The sequence below is a fragment of the Vanellus vanellus genome (assembly GCF_965231255.1).
Source record: "Vanellus vanellus genome assembly, chromosome: 1".
In the NCBI taxonomy this organism is placed as follows: Eukaryota; Metazoa; Chordata; class Aves; order Charadriiformes; family Charadriidae; genus Vanellus; species Vanellus vanellus.
In genome coordinates this window covers 78,074,545-78,097,284 of record NC_138905.1, presented here as the reverse complement: position 1 = coordinate 78,097,284, position 22,740 = coordinate 78,074,545, and the positions used below count along the sequence as shown (strand labels likewise).

At 36.9% G+C, this 22,740-nt stretch overlaps 1 protein-coding gene across 1 annotated transcript; it reads left to right on the top strand.

Annotated features, from left to right (window-relative positions):
* Positions 1–5,513: 5,513 nt before the first annotated feature.
* On the top strand, positions 5,514–20,201 carry SHISAL1 (shisa like 1; the record flags this gene model as incomplete). The annotated part of the gene is made up of 3 exons (XM_082486435.1): positions 5,514–5,580; positions 11,838–12,051; positions 19,874–20,201. 3 exons carry the CDS (start codon positions 5,514–5,516, stop codon positions 20,199–20,201), a joined length of 609 nt encoding a protein of 202 aa, XP_082342561.1.
* Between the last annotated feature and the right edge of the window lie 2,539 nt (positions 20,202–22,740).

Genomic DNA, 22,740 nt, shown 5'->3' with positions numbered 1-22,740 from the left:
GCCGTTATGTAGAGACTCACACATGCTTAACTTCAAGCATATGTATAGTAAGATGGTTTTAGGGAAGACACACGGACTAATGTTAAAGCTGCAGTATAATCCAAAAGGTTTTCTACCAGCAGTTCCTTTTCATAGGTCATTTCCATCGTTTCAAGCAAGACAACTGTCAACTGAAAACTAATATCTGTTTTTCATAAACATTTTCTTGAGGTTATTGCAGTGTGAAACCACATGTTTTCTTAATAATCAGGTTTTCTTTCATGCCAGTTACATTGCTGCCTTTGTAATAAGACTGTAATTTCATTGTAATAGCATTCATGAACTCATACTAGATGCATTTTTAAGCCTATTTTAACGTGAGAAGTGAACAGAGCTGAACTAGAAGTTAAGTTTCGATCACAGCCTTCTCTTTTCCATCTAATTTTAAACAGCTTTCCTGACCACTGTGATTGTCTTGTCTGCATTGTTCGTCCCCTTACTGCTGCCACAATGCAACCAGTGTTGTCTGTTGTCTTCAGATGAGCAAATAGGTTGAGAGGAGGCCGTTTCCCTGCTGCTGATCCTCCTTGTCCCAACAATGTAGGAAGCGCAGCAAAGTTAATATGTGTCCGAGTGATGTATCTATGTATCTTTTGATTAACTATGAGAATTAGCAGAAGCTCTATAGCTCTCTGCACTTTTGTAATGCTGTAATTTTATTTACCTTGGAAGACTTGGCAGCTATAGGGGTATTTATTAGGACTTTCTGGGCACTAAGAAAATACAAACAACTGAAACCTAAACGACACTGAAGTTACACACACAACCTTGCCATGAAGTGTAGAGCGAAATTTAAGAGGGGGTATAGGAGGTATAGCATATGTGTTTTTTAAGGAAAGATTATGAGAAGTTTGATAGCCTAAGAAAAGGCTGAGTGAAGATATGATAACACTTTTGGTATGTATTAATTAAAGACTGATGCAAAGAGAGGTGTAATAAATGTATTTGTAGGTAAAATATTCTCCAGCTGCACTGGGGATAGGATGGGCTTAATGAGGATAGGATGAGCTGGAAGTTAGACACAGGAGAACCTTTCTAGCCATGTGGTTAGAGAAACACTGGAAAGGAATTGCCTGAGAAGACTGGAAAACCCTTCTGGTGGTGGAGATTCTGTGAACTCCTGCTAAGAATGGTTTAGATGTACTTAATACTTTGACAGAAAAATGGATTAAACGATCTCTTGAATCACCTTATTTTCTGTTCTATTTTCTATGAAGAGAGCTAACTTGTGTGGCAGTGCTGATGTATTTAATACATTCTTTTGCTAGTTCCTTTTGTTCTTTCTAATAACCAAAAAATGCAAAATGTGCAATGTTTTTCAAATATCTCTTCTAAACATAGCTTTTCTTTTCCTTCAAAGTGAGGGGAAAATTATTTCCACATAAAAATCTTGCCATGTGAAATGGTTATTTCTCTTCGCAGCTTTTCTTGCCAATGATTCACTGATTCCCTTCAAGAAAAGACAGCTAGATAAAACTGTAAGGGTAACCAAAGTAATGTACGTAGCAGCAGAGTAAGAGCTAAAATGTCATGGTGTGTAAGTAAAATCCAGTGTAATGATCTGATACATATATCTGGTCTGTGCACCTGGAGTCCATGGTGAGGAGGGAGGTTAAAGGCAAATGAGTTCAGTTTCTATAGTGGTGGTGAGATTAGATTTTACAGTGCAATTGCATTCTCTTTGTGGCAGAAACAAAAAGCCACCCACCTGCTGTGTCTCATATTAATTTCTGTTCTCCTTGATCATAACATTACAGCACCTTTCCTTTGAATGTTGCTCTCTTTCAATCATTCATTGTTACAGCTTCTGCCAGGGAAAGCAATAATTTCTAACATAATCCTTATTCCAGGAAAAGATAGCAAAGCACTTAAAAAAAAAAACGTAAGTACCATTTCTTCTATTTCATAGTAGACATATTGAAACACAGAGTGAAACACAGCCTCTAAAACTGTGATTCCTCAACCATTTCTTTAGTCTACTTTATGATGTAGCTGCAAAGACACTTGTGATTGCTACCAGAAGGGAGGAGGTGGTGTGAGTCTTAGGAATCTCAGAGGATATGGAAAAGTATGGACCATTCTCCTTCCCTCCACAGTGACCACAAATAAGCTTAAAATGCTACATTAAAAATTAAAATTGGTGCATTAGACTACCCTTCTAAATCGCTGATTTACAGAACTAGAAAGAAAACCTAATCTCTTAGCCTCAAATTTTATTTAAAAAAATAAAAACACAACCAGACTACAACCAAATCTGCCTTTCCTTTTTCCTTCAAATGCAGTTCTCTAAAGTGCCCCATCAGCCTGGACTAATAATAATCATAAAAAATTGTTCAGCTAAATCACTGCTTATTACCATGTTTCTGTCATCTCTGTTTTATGGCCTAGCATTAGGAAATACTTTGTACGATCTAGGCACTTCCTTTTAGCATGGTACCTATTCTCCTGCCCATGTCTTCCACCTGGCTGGTTGAGCTCTAATTGCTCAGAGGCACTCTCATAATACTGCACTAAATAGGACTGTTTTAGTCAAACAACAGCATGGAAAAAAAAAAATCAAAATGGTCAAGTAGTGAACGGTTAGTTGTATCCCTGTCCTGATAAAAATGGTCATATTCAATTAATGATCACTGAAGCAGTAGTTATAAAATTGGAGTATTTCCCTGCCATCACAAATATGTATACATGTACACAGATTCTGTCACTCTCCTGGCCTTTGATGTGTGGCTCTAGTGTTCTAGTCTCTCGCTCTGATCTTCCCAGCTGGCACTTAATAAAATGCAAGCATCACAAGACTTGGATTAAAATGCCAATTTTTTTATTGCCAGTTCTATTGGACATAATTGAATAAATCTTCCCCTTCCTGAAAAGCTTCTAGATTTCTACATACAGTACTGATTATGGCTGTATGTACTCAATTACTAGCAAGACTGTACTTTTCAAAAAACATGCATCTTATTTCCAGTCCAAGTTAGTCTTCCATAACTAATACGCCTTTTTTTTTTTTTTTTTTTAATCATCATTCTCACTGCCTGGTCAAATTGCATGCTAGTAAGTGAGATATTTTACAGAAATCTACTATATTATTACTATTTCTAAGCTACCTTCATCAACAACACTGAGAGAAATAAAATTTACTTTACCGTAAGCCCACAGTGATATGCATTAATTGTATTACTCTCCTTCATTATTTAGTAATTGGATTCTATATTAACCATTCCATTAATTTTCTGTAGATCCACATCATGCTCACAAGCTTGTAATTACCTGGATTATCTCATTTACGTTTAGAAGTGTGCTTAGGTTTCTTCAGGTCCTCTGAAAGCTGCCATAGTTTCCCAACAAACTGAAAAAAGGATACGTATGTCCCCCAGCCAGCTCTTTTAACATAACTGGATACAAATTACACAGAATTGCAAATATCAAATTACGAACCTTAGTATCAACTCATTAATGTCATCCTAAATTATTCTTGATATAGAAATATTTAATAGTCTCAGCTATACCAAACATCTGTCTCTTCCCAGATACACAACAGAAGTGCTTATTGATCTCTTTTTAATTAACTGTTACTAAAGCCAAGATTTCCCTCTAGTAATGAATCACTATCGGAATTCCTGCAGCTTTCGTTTAGTCAGGAAAAAAATCCTTTTCCTTTTATTGCTAATAATATTGGTAATAGCTTGTTCTTTGTATCTGTTTTTCTTGATTAAACTCCTACATTCTTAACCGCTGCCTTATATTCGATATTATTTTTTAGCAAACCTAACTTTAAGTCTGCTTGGTGTTTTAATTATTTTGATATTTGTTCTGAAAAAAGGTGGTAGCTTTTTCAAACAGGATTGATCCTTAGAGAAATATTCTTAATTGGCATTCATAGTTTTCTGCACTTTTTTTTTCTTTATGGTGTTATTATTTCTAATTGTTTTCCCCTGGGAAGAAATTATTTATTTTAAAGCTACAAATGTAGTGGTTTGAGTGTTACTCAGGCTTGCAGATAACAGTACAAACTATCATGATTTCTTGTACAAAAGTTACGTTGATTGTTAGGTTTTTGATCTGTTGTTTTTCATATGCTAAGATGACTTCTTAGAGAATCTGCTTGTGCCAGACAGCATTTTTTTGTTAGTGACAAATGTTTTGTCTCTAAACACTTTTTAGATAGCACTGTCTCCACTCCTGTGCCCACGTATGTTCCTCAGAATTTAGTTAATCATGATAATGTTGATTTTCACCCGTTCCCCTTTTGTTACATGCAGATGCAATTGTCTTGGGATTTTAATTTGATTCAGTAGATTGTAGTAGACACCTATTAGTAAACTACCTAGTATTTATATGATACAGCACTGATTTCATAAGCATTTGACATCATGTTATTCTTGAGCTGTCACAAACTAACAGTGTAAATTTTGACAACAATTGCCATTTTCCTTTCTTTTTTCCAAGTTGCTCCTCTATAAACACCTTAGAACATTTTTTTTAATGAGCCAAGAATTAGACTTACCCCACCAGCTTTCAGTAGCACCACCTAGGCTTTCTGGTTTCTAGCCCAAGTTACCAGTGTGTTGTACAAACCAATAAATTACTCTTTATTATTCTGTAATGTCAACGTGAGTTCAGGATGCTGAAGACCTTATACGTCCAGCATTAGTCTGCATTAGCTGTGACAACAGGTTAGGGTACTAGACGTTCCTACTGACGTTGATGACAACACTTGCATTGGGACACAGTGTCTGCTAAAGCTGTAGAATGTGCAGCTGGTGATGTTGAATCAATGTGGATATAAGATGCGTTAGGATTCATGCAGTTGTGGGGCTGTTGTGCAAAAAACTAGGATAGCCTTTTTCTGATGACTGCCAGCCAAAGTGCATCACATCTCACCCTCATTTCTAGGAAAACAAGAAATAATAATTCCATGAAATGCTCTGATTCTAATGAAAAAAACATTTTTTGAAATGTTTCCAACCATCTCAGTTGCCGACCCACTTTCTGAACGACTGCACCCTCTAATGGGGTAAAACAGATTGACTTGCAAAGCAGCCAATTTATTTTTGATAATGTTTATATCCTTCTGGTACTTATAGGCATAATATAACAGCCCATTCTTCTGAGAGTAAAACAAGCACAGTTTTGCTGAATGTAGATTACACAAGAGGTGTAGATATCCAATAAATGCTTTATATGATTCATCTCTACTATGGGTTAATGAAAAGTACATAAATAGCTGTATACATTCATGGTAAAATGAGAAAGGAATTTTAATGAAATCATAGAAAGGATAATTTATTTCACTTCAAAATCCAGAAAAAAAAAAGTATGATTTTTTTTCTTATTGCGCAAAGCCATCTCATTTTACCAAATCTTTGTGGGGAAGTAAAAGTTTGAATAATGAAAGTAAGATGAACCCAAAACTTCACCATGATGTTGCATCTCATCAAACAGGTAATTCTGTAATGGACCAATGAAAGCCAACGATGACAAGTTGTGGTCAACAGTCCTTGAATGTGCTGATGGTTCTGCTTTCATTACTCTTGTCAGCAGGTAACGCTTATACTTTGAATCTTTCACTGATGTGTGCTGCAGGGAAAAATTAGTTGTAATTTAATACTGGGTTCCTACAAAACAAACAAGATCAAATGGATTGTTAATTGAGTAATAAATAAATAAAGTCTCTTTGTATTTAAGAACTGGAAGCTAGAATTTGAAATGCATTTGAAAATTTGGTTTAAGAAGGAAAAGGTGGTGGGACACTGACATGGTAAAGCAGGCTGAAAATTTAAAAGAAACAAAGCTACTGTTTTGATATGCTAGTTTTTCAGCTCATCTACAAGAAAAAAGCAAGCGCTGCATCACCACACAATCCAACCATTTTTTGGAAGCAGAGCAAGTCAGGTTCCAATGGTGTGGTTTTATATGTGTGCACAAGAGTATGTAAGCATGTGAAGGGTTGAACTTGTACTACATCACGTCCCTAACGACCATATTTAAAACTTTACCAGGCATTATATCTTAAAGTATCCTTGTAAGAGTTGTTACTCCTCTGTGTAATGCTTATAATACTCGTTGGATCCTCATCAGTTAGTTCAAGGGTGTATTTTGTTGCCCACATTCTCATTGTTTGTTGCCAGTTTATTCTTGCTAATGATAGTTCATTATTTAGCTATAACTGACATAGTCCTTTTCCTAACAATGTTATAATATTGTCAACTAGACTGCTTCTCTGCATAATCTTAGAACACTTTTTCCCTTTAGAGTCCTTCCACTGATATCCCTATGTATGGCGCTGCATCCCTAGTTATGTAACTACCCTCCTCCTATGTACTAGAATCAGACACAGGGGTTGTAGCAGCTTCTTTGTTGTTTTCCAGGTTAAAGTCATTTCAGAAAGCTATTTCCCTGGTGCGTGAATTAAGCCAATTATTCAAGAACACTCCAGTGAATGTATCCCAGTGATCAAATATCACAAAACTTTTCCAGCTGGTCCAGTGTCTTCTGTTGATTTTTGTTCATTTTTCATACTTTTACCACTCTTTATAGGGGACTTCTACTAGAGACTTCCTGAGATCCCACTTCTCCAACCATTTTCCTCAAGATGGTTCCTATGTTCCTGTTGAATGGGACACTGTGATTGCACCGTGTATGCAAATAGAAGTAGTCAGCCACTGGTATAGATACACACTTATTCCTTCAAACCCAGACATAAAGCCAGTGTTCTGGTATTTTTTTCTCTTAGAAGAAAAGTACTGCCTCTGAAGTACAGTGTTTTTATTTGAAACTACTTACATATAGCTTTTACTTCTTACATAATTTAGCTATTAACATAAAAAACTCTTGTCTTTGTAAACGTGTACCTTATCTTCTTGTTGCTCCTTGGCTATTAGTATTTTATTATCTGACATCCATTATTAGCATGCAGAGTACAGGCTTAATTTGAAATCATCACAAGCCTTTCATGCCAGCCTAACTCTTCTCCTTGGGGAATTCTGCTACTGACATCTGTAGGAGGAGGTTTGGGTCATTGCTAACTCACACTCATTTTATAGGATGAAATTTATTATTTATTATTTTGCATCCACCATGAATATAAATTGTTTTTGTCCAAGACAGGTCAGCTTCCATAAAGGAAAACTACTGGCTTTATGCAGTGAAAATGACGTGGGAAAAAAAGGATGCTACTGTCACTGGAATAATATGAACATAATTTTTAAACTGAGCTGAAATCAAAAAATCTAATGGCAAGACTCCTTTTGAGTTCCCTAGATTTACAGACATCTGTCTGTAGATCATGCTTTACTTCCAAGTCTTTGATACGCTAAGATTCACAGTCTTAGTACTAAATTTCTAAAATCTGTATGCATGGTTGAAAACCACACTTAACAATTGGAAGCATAACTTTCACTGGCTCCACAGGTGGCACAAGTAACAGAAAAGTTCCCAGAGCAGCTGTTCTCAGAGCCCAGTCTTCATCGTGTTAGAAAAGGAGAGAAGCAGCGACAGTGGCAGTGGAGCAGAGGTGTGGTCAGATACCAAGGTCATGGCTCAGCATGAGGATGAAGTTCGGCAGCTTTAGCAGAGTGGTTAGGAAGGAGATGCAGTTGCCTAACATGAGCAAAATGCTGTCAGGCCAGGGACAAATAATGCTGAGAAGAAAGGCTTCAGTTCAGAGTAGGTAGGCTATGGCTCCATTTAAAAAAAGGACAAAATTGGATTAAGAATACTGAAACTTCAGACTGATTTTATTTCAATGTAATCAAGATCACAAAGGCATGCAATTTTAGGATTTGTGAACACTTACTAGTTGTACTAGCTGCACAAGGAATGCATAATAAAGGAAGGAGCAGCATGCAGTCATGCCAGAAGAATATCCTTTCTGACCACTAACTCTTAGATTTGCTTTGCAGTAATGTTTATACTTGTATTCATTTAATGGATTGAAACACATTTATAAAATCAGGGATGGCAGCAAGGCTTATACTAACAAGCAAAAATTGGCAGATTATTTGCACGTTACAGTATTTTTTTCTTTGAAGTAGGAAATGAACGTCCATATAGCAAAATTATCAGAGGATCTCAAATGATTGGCATTGTGCTAAGTAATATGCATAAATGTGAATATTTCTGTGGATCCATATGGAAAGCTTATGAAGACCAGTCATTCTGAAAACCTTGGGGCTTTAAAAGTTTAGTAGCTACATTAAGAATTTAATCAGTATTACACAGATCTCTAACTGTGAACAGATAGGGAAGTAACAGTTTTAATGTACACTGGCTGTTTACCTTTTAAGGTAGAGTAGCCTCATCTTAAGATGAGCTTAAATCTGTCATTTGAAGCATGACAGACTATTCTCCTCTTGATATTAGTAGGAACAGAGATAGGAACATCTCTATCACTTACCCGTTCAATAATACTTTTCAAAAATAGTACGAGAATTTACACATGCAACTCCACCTCAGAAACAGCTGCCATCTTTGCAACAGGCTATTAGTGTAGAGCCTTTCATGTACAGTACTTCTATTTGAAGTATTTCTGTAGAAATAAGGCTCTCTAATCCTCAGGACTTAAGCAAAGTTACTTTCAGGAAAAATACTTTTAAAAAAAAAAATCATGCTTTGTTTATTGGATCTCTGATTCTCAGAGAAGCAAAGATAGCAAGTAGAATTACACAGATTACAAGAAATTGATGAAGTTTTTTCACTGTGTACTAGGTCTGGCTGGGATGGGGTTAGTTTTCAAGGGAGCCTGTATAGTGCTGTTTTTTAGACTGGTAACCAAAACACTGTTGGTAACACACTAGTATTTTAGCTATTGCTGAACAACCCTTATACAGGGTCAAAGCCATTTCTGTTTCTTGTGCACCTCAGCAAGGAGGCTGGAGGGGGCAAGAGCCTGGCAGGGGACACAGCTGGCACAGCTGACCTAAACCGGCCAAAGTGATATTTCATATCATATAACAGCATGCTCAGCAATAAAACTGGGGTGGGAGTTTATCCAAAAATTGCTTGGGGACTGGGTGGGCATCAGTCTGGTGGCAGTGAGTGATTGCTTTAGCATCACTTGTGGGTTGGTGGGGGTTTTTTTTGCTGTTGTTGGGTTTTTTTTCTTATTCATTTGTTAAACAGTCTTTATCTCGACCCACGAATGAATTTTCTTGCTTTGCCCTTCTGATTCTCTACCCATCCCACTGAGAGGGGGAGTGAGCAAGCAGCTGTGTGGTGCTTAGCTGCCTACTAGGGTTAACCCACCACACACTGACTACCAAATTCAGACTGTAATTCAGTCATCATGTTATGCCCTAATTTGTATGTTTATTTTAATCACTGACACACATTTTACTATTTAAGTATTTGCTTAGGACTACATTTTATTACAGGCATCACTCCTCCTCTGACCTGATGTTATCTTCTCCCTTCATTCTGTAGTCATCCTTCCCTCAGTTTTCGTCATCAAGTTTGGGGTTTGTTTTCCTTTTAAAATGGGCAAAGGACCCATCTAGGGATCAGGCGACATTTTCACATGTGCTGCTAAGTAAACCACTTTGCAGTGACAAACAGACTAAACTTCTTAGGGCCTTATAGCCCTCTAGTGCATTCACACAGTGCAGTGTCTCTCTCAGAGCACTGAATGATTTCAGAAGCATAGAAGTATTTGATTGCTTATGAAACATAAAGAACTAGTTTTAATTCTTATAACACACACTAGATGTGTATACAAGTCCAGTATAACTTCACAAGGCTGCTCTTCACTTGTGGTAGCTTAACATGGGTGTAATTCACCTAAGCTAAGTTGTAGTAATAACTATCCTGTTATTTGCAAAGCTGCTTCTAGCAATAAATATCTTCCATTAAAATGTCCCAAACTTGAAACCTCCATCTATGCTAGAGGTTTCAAAAATTACATTCTCCTATTTGGAACAAGCATTTTTTCTCAGGCAGGGCAAGATATGTAATTAGTTTTTTCAATATCTATGTTCCTTTAGAAGTAGCATTCTTCTAGCACTTTCAGTTCCTGACTGAATTAATCAACAAAAGGATTTTCTCTTTTGTTAAAGTAACGATGACAGGTATGTGTGTGTGCACATGCCAGCGTGTGTGTATATATATATGAATGTAAAATGTTTAGAGCGGTTTTCCGCGGCTCAGAGGGCAATACAAGTTACCTTGTTTTCTCTTCAGTTTAGTAATCTGGGGTTTTTTTGTTCTAGGCTCCCTCTATACACACAAGTAAAGAAGTAATCTCCACTGTCACAATCCTTAAAATGTGACTAGACCTACAGAAAGAGTGAGAGATTCTTGAAATTAATATATTTTGTAAAACTGAGAAACAAAACTCTTAGGAATAGACTTTTTAAGCAACATAGAAATAAATGAGGATTAGATGGATAAGGTATGCAGATGCAGTTACAGATCAACAGGGACTATGTGCAGAAAGATACAATAAAGTTAAGCTAAATACATGCAAGTCATTATCTGTAACCTCTTGTACTGGTAAACTGATACAAAAATCATACACCAAGTTACAAGGGTTAATTCTGTCAGTCTACAGTGAATATCCTTTATTAATTGGTGTAATCTTATGAAGTGCAGCTACCCACAGCATCGCTGTGCCTCTGTTCTCTAATCAGAGTAAAAACATTTCACTGCTAAGAGTATTCAGACTCGACTTCTGCATTTCACTTTCCTTAGAGTGTAAGGCCTTTGAGGGTCTGTATGGTACATGTAATCTTAAATGATGCCTTAAGGCCTACCATAACAAAAACTATAAATCAGTTAAAATGTTGGCAGTATGTGGAACCAAATACTGTCTCTTACAAGACTTTTCAGATCAACCAGGAAGTTGCGTGTGGTCGTTTATGACCATACTGGAAGGGATCTATATCCTGTCCCTCTGCATGGTTAATTAGCTCAGGGAATCTAAGATGATTGTGCAGCTTCCAGTTCAGAGCTATTTGCAACCTGTAGGCTTAGAGCATGGTCAGAGAGCTGGCATCTGCCCACAGTCTTACCATGTAGGTGTAAACACAGTGTGCTTCTCGCCACGTGGCAATCATCCTCAAGTCTGCATTCTGTATATACATGGAGAGCATTTAATTTTCTTTTTTTTTTTCTTTTTCCCCAGGAAAAGTGATGGTGTGACATATTCCTGTAAAAAATGTCTCAGAGATGTAATAAACACTTTATATGAGAATTTAATAAAGGAGAAATGTAAGAACTCCCAGGAATAGCTGTCTTTCTATTAGTTCTGTCTGTTTGCAAATTCAAAGTTGTTCAGATCTGTTGTACTGTTTTGTAAATGCTATTTCTGGCAGAATAATCCTTATCAAAGAATGACCTTTACAGTAGAGAATGTATTTTTGGTCAAGAACAGTGACTGTAAATCAAGTGCCATCAAACTTTTATTGCAGTTTTTACATACACTTTTTGTTTCTATGATGTCATCTCAGGAGAATCAAACATGAATATTGTTGGGTGTTTATGGATATCCGTATGTTTAGAACAGCAGTATGAAAACATTTCCCTAAATATTTTCATGCTTCTTGGCCTGGAGGGCCTTTCTTCTCTTCCCTGAAAAGAAATAATAGCAATCAGAAACATAGTAATAATAAAAGTCAAAATACAACAAGAGGATAAATATTGTAATTTTTTAGTACTAAATGTTATGATGTTGTAAGTTCTGAAATATTAATGTTTTTCAGAAAACAAACACGAATTGTTTGAGTTTAACCAATGAAAAATTATAGTTCATAACATACAGATAACACAAGTGACTCACAAAGCTAATATTGTTCTTTGTTTTACAGCGTTGTCTGCGCATTTTCGGGTCTGCGAGCCATATACGGACTACAAAGGTCGCTACCACTTTGGTTTTCACTGCCCCCGTCTTTCTGACAATAAATCTTACATCTTTTGCTGTCACCATAACAACACAGTATTTAAATACTGCTGCAATGAGACAGAATTTCAGACTGTTATGCAGATGAACTTAACAGGAAACGCAGATGGATATATGCATAAGTAAGTAAATGAGTTTTAAAGTACTCTTCACCAAACTGTTCCTGGTCTAATAACATAGTCTAAGGTGTACTTAATGATGCAAGCAATTAGAATTATTGCACATACAGAAAAATATTATTAAAACGTTTTTGCTGTTACAGAAGTCCTAAAAGAAATGATATTTTAGCTTTGCTTTCTTTGCTTTGACGCAGGCTATAAACATTGCTAGGAGAGCATGTATGTAAAAGTTGCATATAAATGTAACAAATATAAAGTTACATATAAAAGTTACAAATCTCTCTCCCCTGACCCCAATCTGATCCAAACTATAGTTAAATGTATATCAGTAAAAATAAACCCCAAAGCTGTCTGTAGAGGAGAGAGGGAGGGAGTTGACATTTTCCATGTCAACCCCAAATGCACTATTTTGAATTTCTGATGTTTTGAATATATATCTCTTGGAATCACTGACATTGGGGAACAGAACGTATTTGGTTGTATACCAACATTGTGCGGTATCCTTGCCTGTTACCTGGGATACTTCCACGTACTGCTGGGGCCTATCCTCTAAAACAAATGTCAGTAACATTTTTCCTAAAGAACCAATAAGTAGCAAGTAGATCTTTGTTACTGATTACCTATTTACAATGACAAAATACTCAGTTGTGGTCTGTCTCCTATGTAGTATTTGACATTCTGGCCACGCTAATCTGCTGTGATTTCTCTTGGTGAAGAGGGTAACTTTCAGCTGATGTAAACTTCCAGGGTCGAATTCTGATCACTCTGCTTTCCCCTGCTATTTTATTCTGGTATTCAGCCCCTCCAGGGCAAGGAAGAGGCAGATAAAGACAACTGGAATTCCAGTCTATTGATTTTTGTTTACAACAGGGATTTTATTGTTTTCTTCTTGGTGCAAAAGTCAGTCGGTGTGTTGTCATTCGTTCCTGTGGAGGCAGGTGCAAGGCTGCTAAGGAGGCTATGGTGCAGGAATACTGATGTCGCCTCTCTTAACTCACTGTATGCAGCTGTGTCCAGCAGCAGCCAGCCCATGGAGTCAGCAAACTGTCATCTTCCTTAACAACCACTCCTCATACAGCTCTACCTAGAGAAGTGTGAATCTTGCATAGATGTAGATGTTGCATGCTCTAACTGTGCTACAGCGACGATGACCTTTAGAAGTCTTTGTACTGTAAATCAATGTGGATCTATACTGTCTTGTTACTGTATGTGCAGCTATGTCCTTGAGGTGAAATTTCACCTTGAGGTGAAATTTCCTTGCTTTGGCCTTCTGCTGTATCTGGGAACATCACGAGAACATATCACACACAGGACACTGGGAAGACACGTGAAGTCTATTAAACAGGCCTATTAAAGGCCATCCATTTTCTTCACCCTTTGTGCAGTCAGGACTATCTAGAGACCAGTAGCACCCTCACCTGGGGCTACCCAACTCTGCCAACATACATGCCTCCAGGCAACCTGGTGGAGTTTATACCACAGTATGCCCCAGTGCCCCCATGCAATGCATACTTTACATACGCTCTGTGGTAAAAGTAGGATGTGCTCCCCCTTTAATTACTGGGATGACCATGCTACCACGGCAACAATCGGATGCCTGCCTGAAGAGAGATTGTGACAGGACTCTTAGTACACAGGACTCTGCACGTAGTCACAGACAGAGCCAGAAACTGCTTCATGCTCAGAGTGATAAAAAGAGAGCCTCAAGAATGGACTAGCGTGGCTATTGTGCCCATGCATTCCCAGTTCTTTGTCTTGCACACCGCAAACTTGTAAACCCTGCACCAACATTGCCGAGCACCCAAATCTGCCTAACAGACACATTCATCACAGAGTTTAGGATGTTACTGGCCAATTGTAGTTCAGCCAAGTTGAAAGCCAATGCTTCAGGCTTTTTCCAATATCTCAGCAGCTACTCCATATAGTCATGGCCAGAGCTTACTAAGGTAAGGCCCTTCTGTTCTTCCTTTCACCAACAAGCTGAAATGGACAGGCCAATCAGCCACTTTCCAAAGCAGACACGCACAAAAGAACAGGTATGGTCTGATTGCATATATGCCCTGGGATGTAAAACATTTGTCTGCCTCCTGCATTCTCTGTTTGCATGCCCAGTCACATCTGTACACGTACACACACATACACACGCACACAGGGAAATAAATATTGGGCTGTTCACATTATAGGGCTGTGGTGTGTGAGCAGTTCCTCAGTGGGAAAAAGGAAATTTGATATTTCATGAACAACAGTATTTATTTTAATGAAAATATTTAGAGCATAATGTATTATATTAGTTTTAATTTAGTAATTTAAAAAAAAAACAAAAAAACAAAAAAAAAACAAAAACAAACAAACAAAAAAAACCAACCAAAATCACCTCATTTGGTTGTGATGGAGAAAGAGCTACCGCTGTAGTCTTTGTTGGTAAGATTCATGGTTGAGAACCACCTGCAGACTATTTAACCTATATGTCTTCAGTCTGGAATTTCCTGTGAACATTAGCTATGTGCTGATCTTTTGCAAAGTTATGTGAAATCATGCTAAATACAGTAAAAAAGTTCTGGAGACATAGCTTAGAGAAGTGCAGTGCAACCAGTATTGCCTTTTTGTAACTTCCTGAAACATTACTTCTGATAAATCAGTCTGGGCCAGGAAAATGAAGAGACGATAACTTTCTACGTAAAACTCCACCAATGTAGTGAGACAGAGGGAGAGATATCTCTTCACCCTGAACTCACCGAGATTGGTGGAAAACTTCCCGATAATTTTAGTGTGCAGTGGAGGGGCAGAAAAAAGTGAAGCCTAGATACCTACATTAAAAACATTGTAAAAAATGTCTTTCTTAATACACTGACTTTATTTAACATATACAGTAATTTAACTTTATTTGGATTCTCATGCATCCAGGATTCACTTTACAGTAACGAAGTCAGCTCTTTGTTTAGATCTAATTTCACACACCACTGAAAAAAATTCTGATGAAACCTATTATGCTGTGGCTGGGGAGAATGATTTAGGATATGGGAACAGCAATGAGCTGAAAAAAAATTATAGTTTTCAGGGAAGAATGATTCAATATTATTATTTCATTTATTTTAATATTATTATGTAGTTTATTTTTCCCCTTAGCCATTCTTGTGATCATCAAAACAAATTTCTTGGTTTATAATACAGTTGAGGGAAAAAATTAATGAAGTGATATGTAACTTCTTTCTCATGGCACAGCTGAAAAAACACACTTGTCTTCTACAGTCACACAATATAAATATAGCCAGGTTTAGTTACATTTTTTCCATTACTATAACAAAAGATTTCTATGTTTCTATAAGTGCAGAATACTGGGCTATTATATCTTTGTGATCATGCAGATTAATCAGTCTAAAATATTTTTGAATGTGAACAATTCATTTAGTATTAAATACATAAATACCAATGATGTCTAACAGACAAAACAAATTCTGCCATCCAAAGTATTTTAAAAAAAAAAATTGTCTAATAAGTTGTTTGACTGTTCTTAAAAGTTGTATTCACTTGAGTCTAGTATTCATATTCTCTCAGATTTAATATTATGCATGTTTTGGTGGATTATCAGCATACTACTATGCTAGGGGTCCTTAATCTCATACTGGAACAGCGTTGTGGCAGCCTGTAATGTGTCCGTGTTTTTCCTTATCTCTTATTCTGGTTTTTCAGGGTTGAATGGCTTTTGCACACCACACTATAACATTGCACTGAAAGCAATGTGAGGATAGAATAGCACTATCTTTCTCCATGTGCAGCATGTCTCTTGCAGAGCTGGCATTTACTTAAATATCTCCCTGAAAGTAATCTTTACAAGAAAAGAAAAGGGAAAAAAAAAAGGGGGGGGGGGAAATCAATTCCACGACCAACTGTTGCAAGAAGGCATAATTTAGCTGGGAAGACCTTTTAGGTACTACAGTAACAGATTCTACAGGAAAACACAGGATTGGGCAAAGGCCTTGAGATAAGAATAAAAACAAAATAGGAAAAAAAAATTTCACATTTAAAGTGTACATGTGAAAGCTGCACAGATTTCCTCAGTGTTAGAAGTACCAAGGCATTTGGTAGGATGTAAGCTTGCATTTCTTTGGGGCAACACTTAAAAAGTGTTACTACTGCAAGTAGCAGCCCTGTTTAAGGAGAATAGGGAAGGAAACAGTTTCCATGGCCATCTGTCCAGATCTAAACGCTGCAGCTGTAGAATTCTGCTCACAATTGTTTTGATTTGTTGTTTATTTAATCCTGAATTCCCAAATAAATTATTTTTGGTTCATGTGCTGCACGTAAAAGCAACAAACTCTTCTAAAAAAAATATAGCCTGGTCATAACCTGCTTGTCATCTGTCTCAAAAAGTTAATGAATTAGATGGAAGAAATCGCATGGGTAAGAATAATAATAAAAGAATCTTTCTTTTCATTTCTGTGTAGGGATGTTGGAGAAATCTAAGCAGGATTCTGTAGATGAAATAGGAGGAGATGGATGATAAAAGTATTTATTGTTCTTAGAGAGCCCCCCAGTTCAATGCTCCCTGAAGTCAGTGTTAATCTTTCTGTTTACCCAAGCGGGCTCTGTATCAAAGCTATACCATATATACGCTGTATTTCTACAAAAGACAAAGTATCTTAAAATAACGAGCCACTAACCTTTTCTGATAGGTCTATGAATTACCCTGTTTCACAGAGAAGCTAAAGGGAAATTGTGTTTTAGTGTTTACTCCAGATTTAGCTTTTGTATTTGTGTGCCAGCAGCAGCAGAGGACTGGGCAACATAGCTTTAGTAGTCATTTTAGTGTTATATTGCTAAACCCTGTGTTGAACCTCCAAAATGACTGTTTGGGAAGGGCAGGAGCACTAGCATGGCAGGGCAAGCTTTCCAGCTGGGACAGGGGAGAGGAGACACAACCACACCAAAACAACTTGCTATACTTGATTGACCCTATGCGGGAACAAACCCCTATAATTGGAATCTGTTCACGCTTTATTTTTAATTGAAATGAAACTTCCACACAAACATACAGGAAAATCAGATTGCAGGGTTAAACTTTTACAATTAAGTTGTTCAGCTCAATGAAATGAGAGCAAGTCCGAGGAGTTTTTTGATTCCCAGTTCTTTTCTGTGTCTCTGGCCTCACTGTTATTCAATGTGAGTAAGGTTGTTTATTTTCTAATTAAGATGCCTTCTTAATTTGTAGGGAAGTTTTAATTTTTACTGTAATTAGTAGCCATCAGCAAAATTAATATCTTCTACCATCTTAATAGTTTGAGAAACAGAAAACATCAAAGTATGGAATTTCCCTGTGTGTACAAAACATACTACTTATTAATTTTGCTTGTGATTTTCCACAAGGCCCTTTTGATAGTGCTGTTGTCCCACTGTCTGTTAATTAAAATAAAGCAGTCTTTCATTTTTGTACTTGTGAGAAACAGATGTTATTTAGAAGGAGCAGATGGATAACTCACATACGGTATGATTTATAAATTGTTGCTTTAAAATGGAGCACTCAAAATAGATCTAGCTTTTGCTAACCAAAATTTTGATGAGTGAAACTAAATACCTAAAATACAAACAAATTCTTTTGAGTTATCTATAAGAAATGTTCCTACCTCTCACATTGTTGCCAAAACAAAAATAACATGTTTTCTAATATTTTCATTCTTCCTATGGATCAATTACAGCTCACCTATTTGTAAAATGGATCCTGTAGGCATTAGTGAAGAAGAACAGGATTTGTTACAGTGGATTTGTTCCTGACTTCTCCAGCCTTCACTTCCCTTTTATTTATATTAGGAGAAGACAGAAGAGTTTACCCCAATAGGAATAAATCCACTAAAAGTCAAGAGCTGTGAAGCCTGGATTAACCAGATCCTGTTATACTTTCAAGTGCCTGGACTGCAAAGATTTTAATGCATTACAAAGGTCTACCTACTGTTGTGTGAAGTTAGGTATGCATGTATAAGTGTTTAGTAGAGGCAAAGACTCTTGAGTTAAGGGTTTTCAGAAGCACTATATTTAGTCTACTTCCAATCCTCCTGGAAATTTACTGATTTTTTTTTTTTTTTTTTTTTAAATCCTAGGCTTGTGTAATCCTAAAGTTACAGAGGAAGGGACTCATTAACAGCTCTGACCTTTCTCTTGTTACTTACAGTTATTTGCTATGGAACCTCATTTAATCTAAGCACGTTATATCTGTGTAGTGGAAAAATCATTCCGTGGAGAGGAGAATCAGTCGTCTTAAGTGCTGACAGGCAGCAACATAGAAATTAAAATTCTGATTTCTTGTTTCAAATCCTGATTTTTTTTCAAAGTATAAAATGAAAGAGTCATACAAAAGTTCAAATGGGAGGGAAAGTTCAAAGCAGAGACTTGAAATGTATTAGATCCAAAAAGGTTTCGGACGTTTTTTTTAAAATGTCAAAATATCTTTCTGGCTTGCGTCTATAGTATGTCTTCTCAGCCTTTTTTCTTCTCATAGCACTTCCATTTTGATCAATGTTCTGATAAAATACAATTTCTTCAAAGTTTCTCTGAATATCTGTGACACAGCATGGTTGAGTGTGTGTTCAATTTTATTCATGTAAGTTCAGATTCACGTAGGTGGGTGTTGCCCACCTGTTACTTCAGTAACGTTTTTCTCCAAGACTGTCTTCCTAATGACATTTTTTACCAGTATCCCTTCTGCCTGCTCTTGTTTTTACAGTCTCTGGTACACATACTTTCACATTAGCTCTGAGGTCTAGATTAGCTGCCTTCGCTGTATCCCTAACAATCTCATTCTTGCCCGTTTCTTTCCTCCTCTGTTCTGACCTTATCCTCCCTACTCACACAGTTGCCAATCCAAACTGCATTTGCACCTGACAGTCATTTTTCTTTTAATATTGCATCTCCAGCAGAGCTTTAGCACTTTTTCCCCTTCTTGATCTCCAAATTCTTGATTCGTTATACCTTTTCCTCCTTTTCTTTTCCCGCTTTCTTTTAATATCTTTAGTCACCTGTCATAGCTTTACAGCTCCACGCACCATGTCAGCAGCTGCTAATTTTCATGGCCTTTACCTGTATATATACTTCATAACTACACCAACGTATACATATAAATGTAGTACATATTTTCTTTCCTGTGGAATGCATTGTATAATATGATCTTGTTGATGTTCTTCCTTCCTACATTTATTACTAGCAAACTAAGAGATCTTTAGCAGTTGCTTTTGAAAGCCTATACTTCTACTAGTATCTTCTGTATCCAGCAATAATTAATTATTAAATTCAGAGCAAATCCAAGCACATTAAACACCTTTTAAGACAAGTAGTTTATAATGCATGTCAGCAGTGAATGTTTTCAATAGTATAGACACCCCTTGGTCTCAGTTATTACAGCGTATTTTCAAATGGTTAACCCTCATTGTCATAAATGCCCTGTCACTGTCAGTAGGGTGACTCTCTGGGAGTGAGAATTTGCAGAATAAGGCATAGGACCCATCAACCGTGTACATATCAGTGGTCTCACTTAAAGCACTGAATCTAATTGTACGCCAAATTTACGTGCTGATATAAATACGCAGATAAGAGGGAGAAATAAAAATGTAAGACAGAGAGCCTTAGTTTTTAGAAACCTCCCACATCATGCATATAGCAGTATTTAGATTGAAATAATAATTTTTAATGACACATGCTTTAGAACAAAATTTTTGTTTCATCCATCTATATATTATATTTACATAATTAATGAAAGAAACAACCTTGATAAACTAACATGATGACCATTATTGATATATGCGATAACTTTTTTGTTTTCCCTTTTTTTCTTTCACAGCAACTACAGTGCACTGTTAGGAGTGTGGATCTATGGCTTTTTTGTCGTGATCTTGCTGGTACTGGACCTTTTATATTACTCTTCAATGAACTATGACATTTGCAAATTTTACCTGGCGCGGTGGGGAATCCAGGGAAAGTGGATGACACAGGGACAGAGCCGATGGATTAGCCCTGCTCAGGACCCAAGCCAAGTACAGACACAGCCTCAGCCAGAGACGCAGCCTCAAACTCAGCAACAGCCTCAAACATCACAAACAGTACATACTTTAAAAGGAGATGCTTTAAGCCCACCCCTGATGTCTTTTCAGAGTACATCTGCCTGGTAAGTAAGTTAAGCCATATTGTGATCTATTTTTTGACTCTGTTGTTTCGTAGTGTCAACACTCTCACCTGTGTTTGAAAGTGCCTGCAAATTCAGGCTGAACAGCACCATTTCTAGCACATAATTCTTTATATCGTGAACTGACTTAGAGAGTGATTTCTTACTCTGGAATATCTTAAGTCATCTTTTAATACTGTTCTCAGAGAAATAGATGCTGCCATTTTTCAGTGCGAAATAGTTATACTACTCTGTGGTACAAATAAGCTACACATCTTTGTTCTGCATCAACCATTATAAAATTTATTTTAATCTCATGTCAAAGACTAGTTGCAATGTATATGTAGGTATCTGTTGGTCTGGTTTTAAAAAGTTGTATAAATAGCAACACTGAAATAGCTTCAATGCGAGATATCACAAATCCACACTATTTGTGGCATGAGACACAGAAACAACATAAAAACCAGGTTAGTTTTTTTTATATGCCTAGCCAGAAAAGCATAGCTTGATCTCATTTGACAGACTGACACAAGTAGGCTACTGTAAACTTAAATGCTACAAAAACAAAACGCCACCCCCCTGCACCCCCCACCCGAAAAAAGCAGACCAAATGGAAAACAGATACTTCAAGAGCAGGCAGAGCATGCAATATAAATAGAAGAAACTAAATACTGACAGCCATAGGACAAAATGACATTGAATGATTTCGGACTGTTTTTACCAAAGGAAACAGAAACAAAAGAAGAGAACTGGATAAGATGATGCTCTAAATAAGGCGTCAAGAAAGGCACGGACTTTTTTCTTGGCAAGAGACCATAAAAATTTGGAAGGGGACAGAGAGGGTACAGAGTTACCAGTGTATTTTAGAAGTGTTCCAGAGGGCTGAGTGCTGAGTTCTGGCAAAATAAAGTGATCTAAGAATGAGTAGGGTGAAAAAGATACAGTTCCTGAAGCTGTAGAGCATGCAAAGCCACAACGTTGATCTTGGTCTGAAAGCTTTGGGTAGCAGTGTGTGCAGATGAGATGATGATAGCAGTAGTCCTTTATTTCATAACTTACCCTTTAATTTTGAGTGTAAATCTAGAGCAAATAGGGTTCAAATCTAGAGCAAATAGGTTTTTGTAATAGAAAAGGTAGTGATAGCTTGACCCAAGGACAAGGATCAGTGAAAGAGGAGGTGGTTTGGCATAGTAGCTGGTACTGGTTGTATCCAGTGCAGATCAGACTTAAGGACCATTCTATTAGGCATTGTCCAAACAGAAGACTCTAAAAGAGCTACTTAAGATAGAGAATTGCTTGTGCTTAGTTGTAAACACTCTACTTTTCACCACTTCTTCATCTTCTCTCCTTTTTTCTTCTTTTAATTCCTTAAGCTTTTTTGCACACTGATTTCCCAGTCTTCAGTCAGAATTGCCATACAGGTTAAGACCAACACTTATAGTACAATAATTGTATTCTAGGTTAATACACATGTGTGCACGTGAGTGTATATATAAAAATGCAATGACTGCATGAATATATATGTGTGTATATACATATATATATATAAAATTAGCCTGGTGATACCACTTGGTAATTCTGTCATACCATTACAAATTTAAGGAAGCTATTCAATAATTCTTGAAGGATTCTTGGTCACTTTCCATTACTGACTTTTATTATTCTGTTTCTTTGCTTTTTTTGAAGCATTAAGCGGGGAATGTATGTTAGGATCAGGTGAGCATACCCCATATGCTCCTTTTCCTGTGTTTGCAGGAGATGAGCATTGATAAGTCACTCCAGTAACCCTCACCCCTTCCCCAGACAACTGTCTGTCTCTGCTCCCCTCAGTTCCCATAAAATTGTTTCTTTTTTCCTAATCCTTTCATTGCTCAATGGAAAAAATAAGTAGATGTTTCCTTAGCAAAACCATATTTATCCCTTGTATTTCAGCATGTAAAGCACTACAAGAGATGCCATATTTTCAAACTTATAACCTGCAGCTTTTGTAACTCACAGTCCTTTAACTAAGTGCATGGATGACTCAGTCTGAGTTGGCTACATAAAAAATACCAAGAAAAAGATAGTAGGCACTGGTGGTCACAGGCGAGGTGTTTAGCGTGTGAAAGAGGTTTTTGAGTAAACAGCTCCCTCAGAAAATGACAGACTTGTGTACTACAGCAGTTGCTAAGACAGTTGGGGAGTAAAAGGAGGATTCCTGGCTGTTTATTTCTCCATTAGATAATCTGCAGGTTATATACATGAAAATATGGAAATTTTGTCGGGTAGAAATTAAGCTTATTTTCAGAGTTCATTTCTGCTGCAGTTCATATTTGATGGTTGACCTCAGTATTGTTTTTTCAAAATGTAGTCTTACTGTCAGTGAAGAAGTGCAATGGAGTTACTGGATTTATAATTTCCATCACTGGTTTTAAAATTGCCTAATCTATTAATATATTTTTGTACTTTATACCTGAATTTCCATTATTCTAGATCATGACAACAACCTCTTAGATGCTTTGGTAACAGCAGTTTTCCAGTCCATAAAATCAACTTTTCAGTTTGTG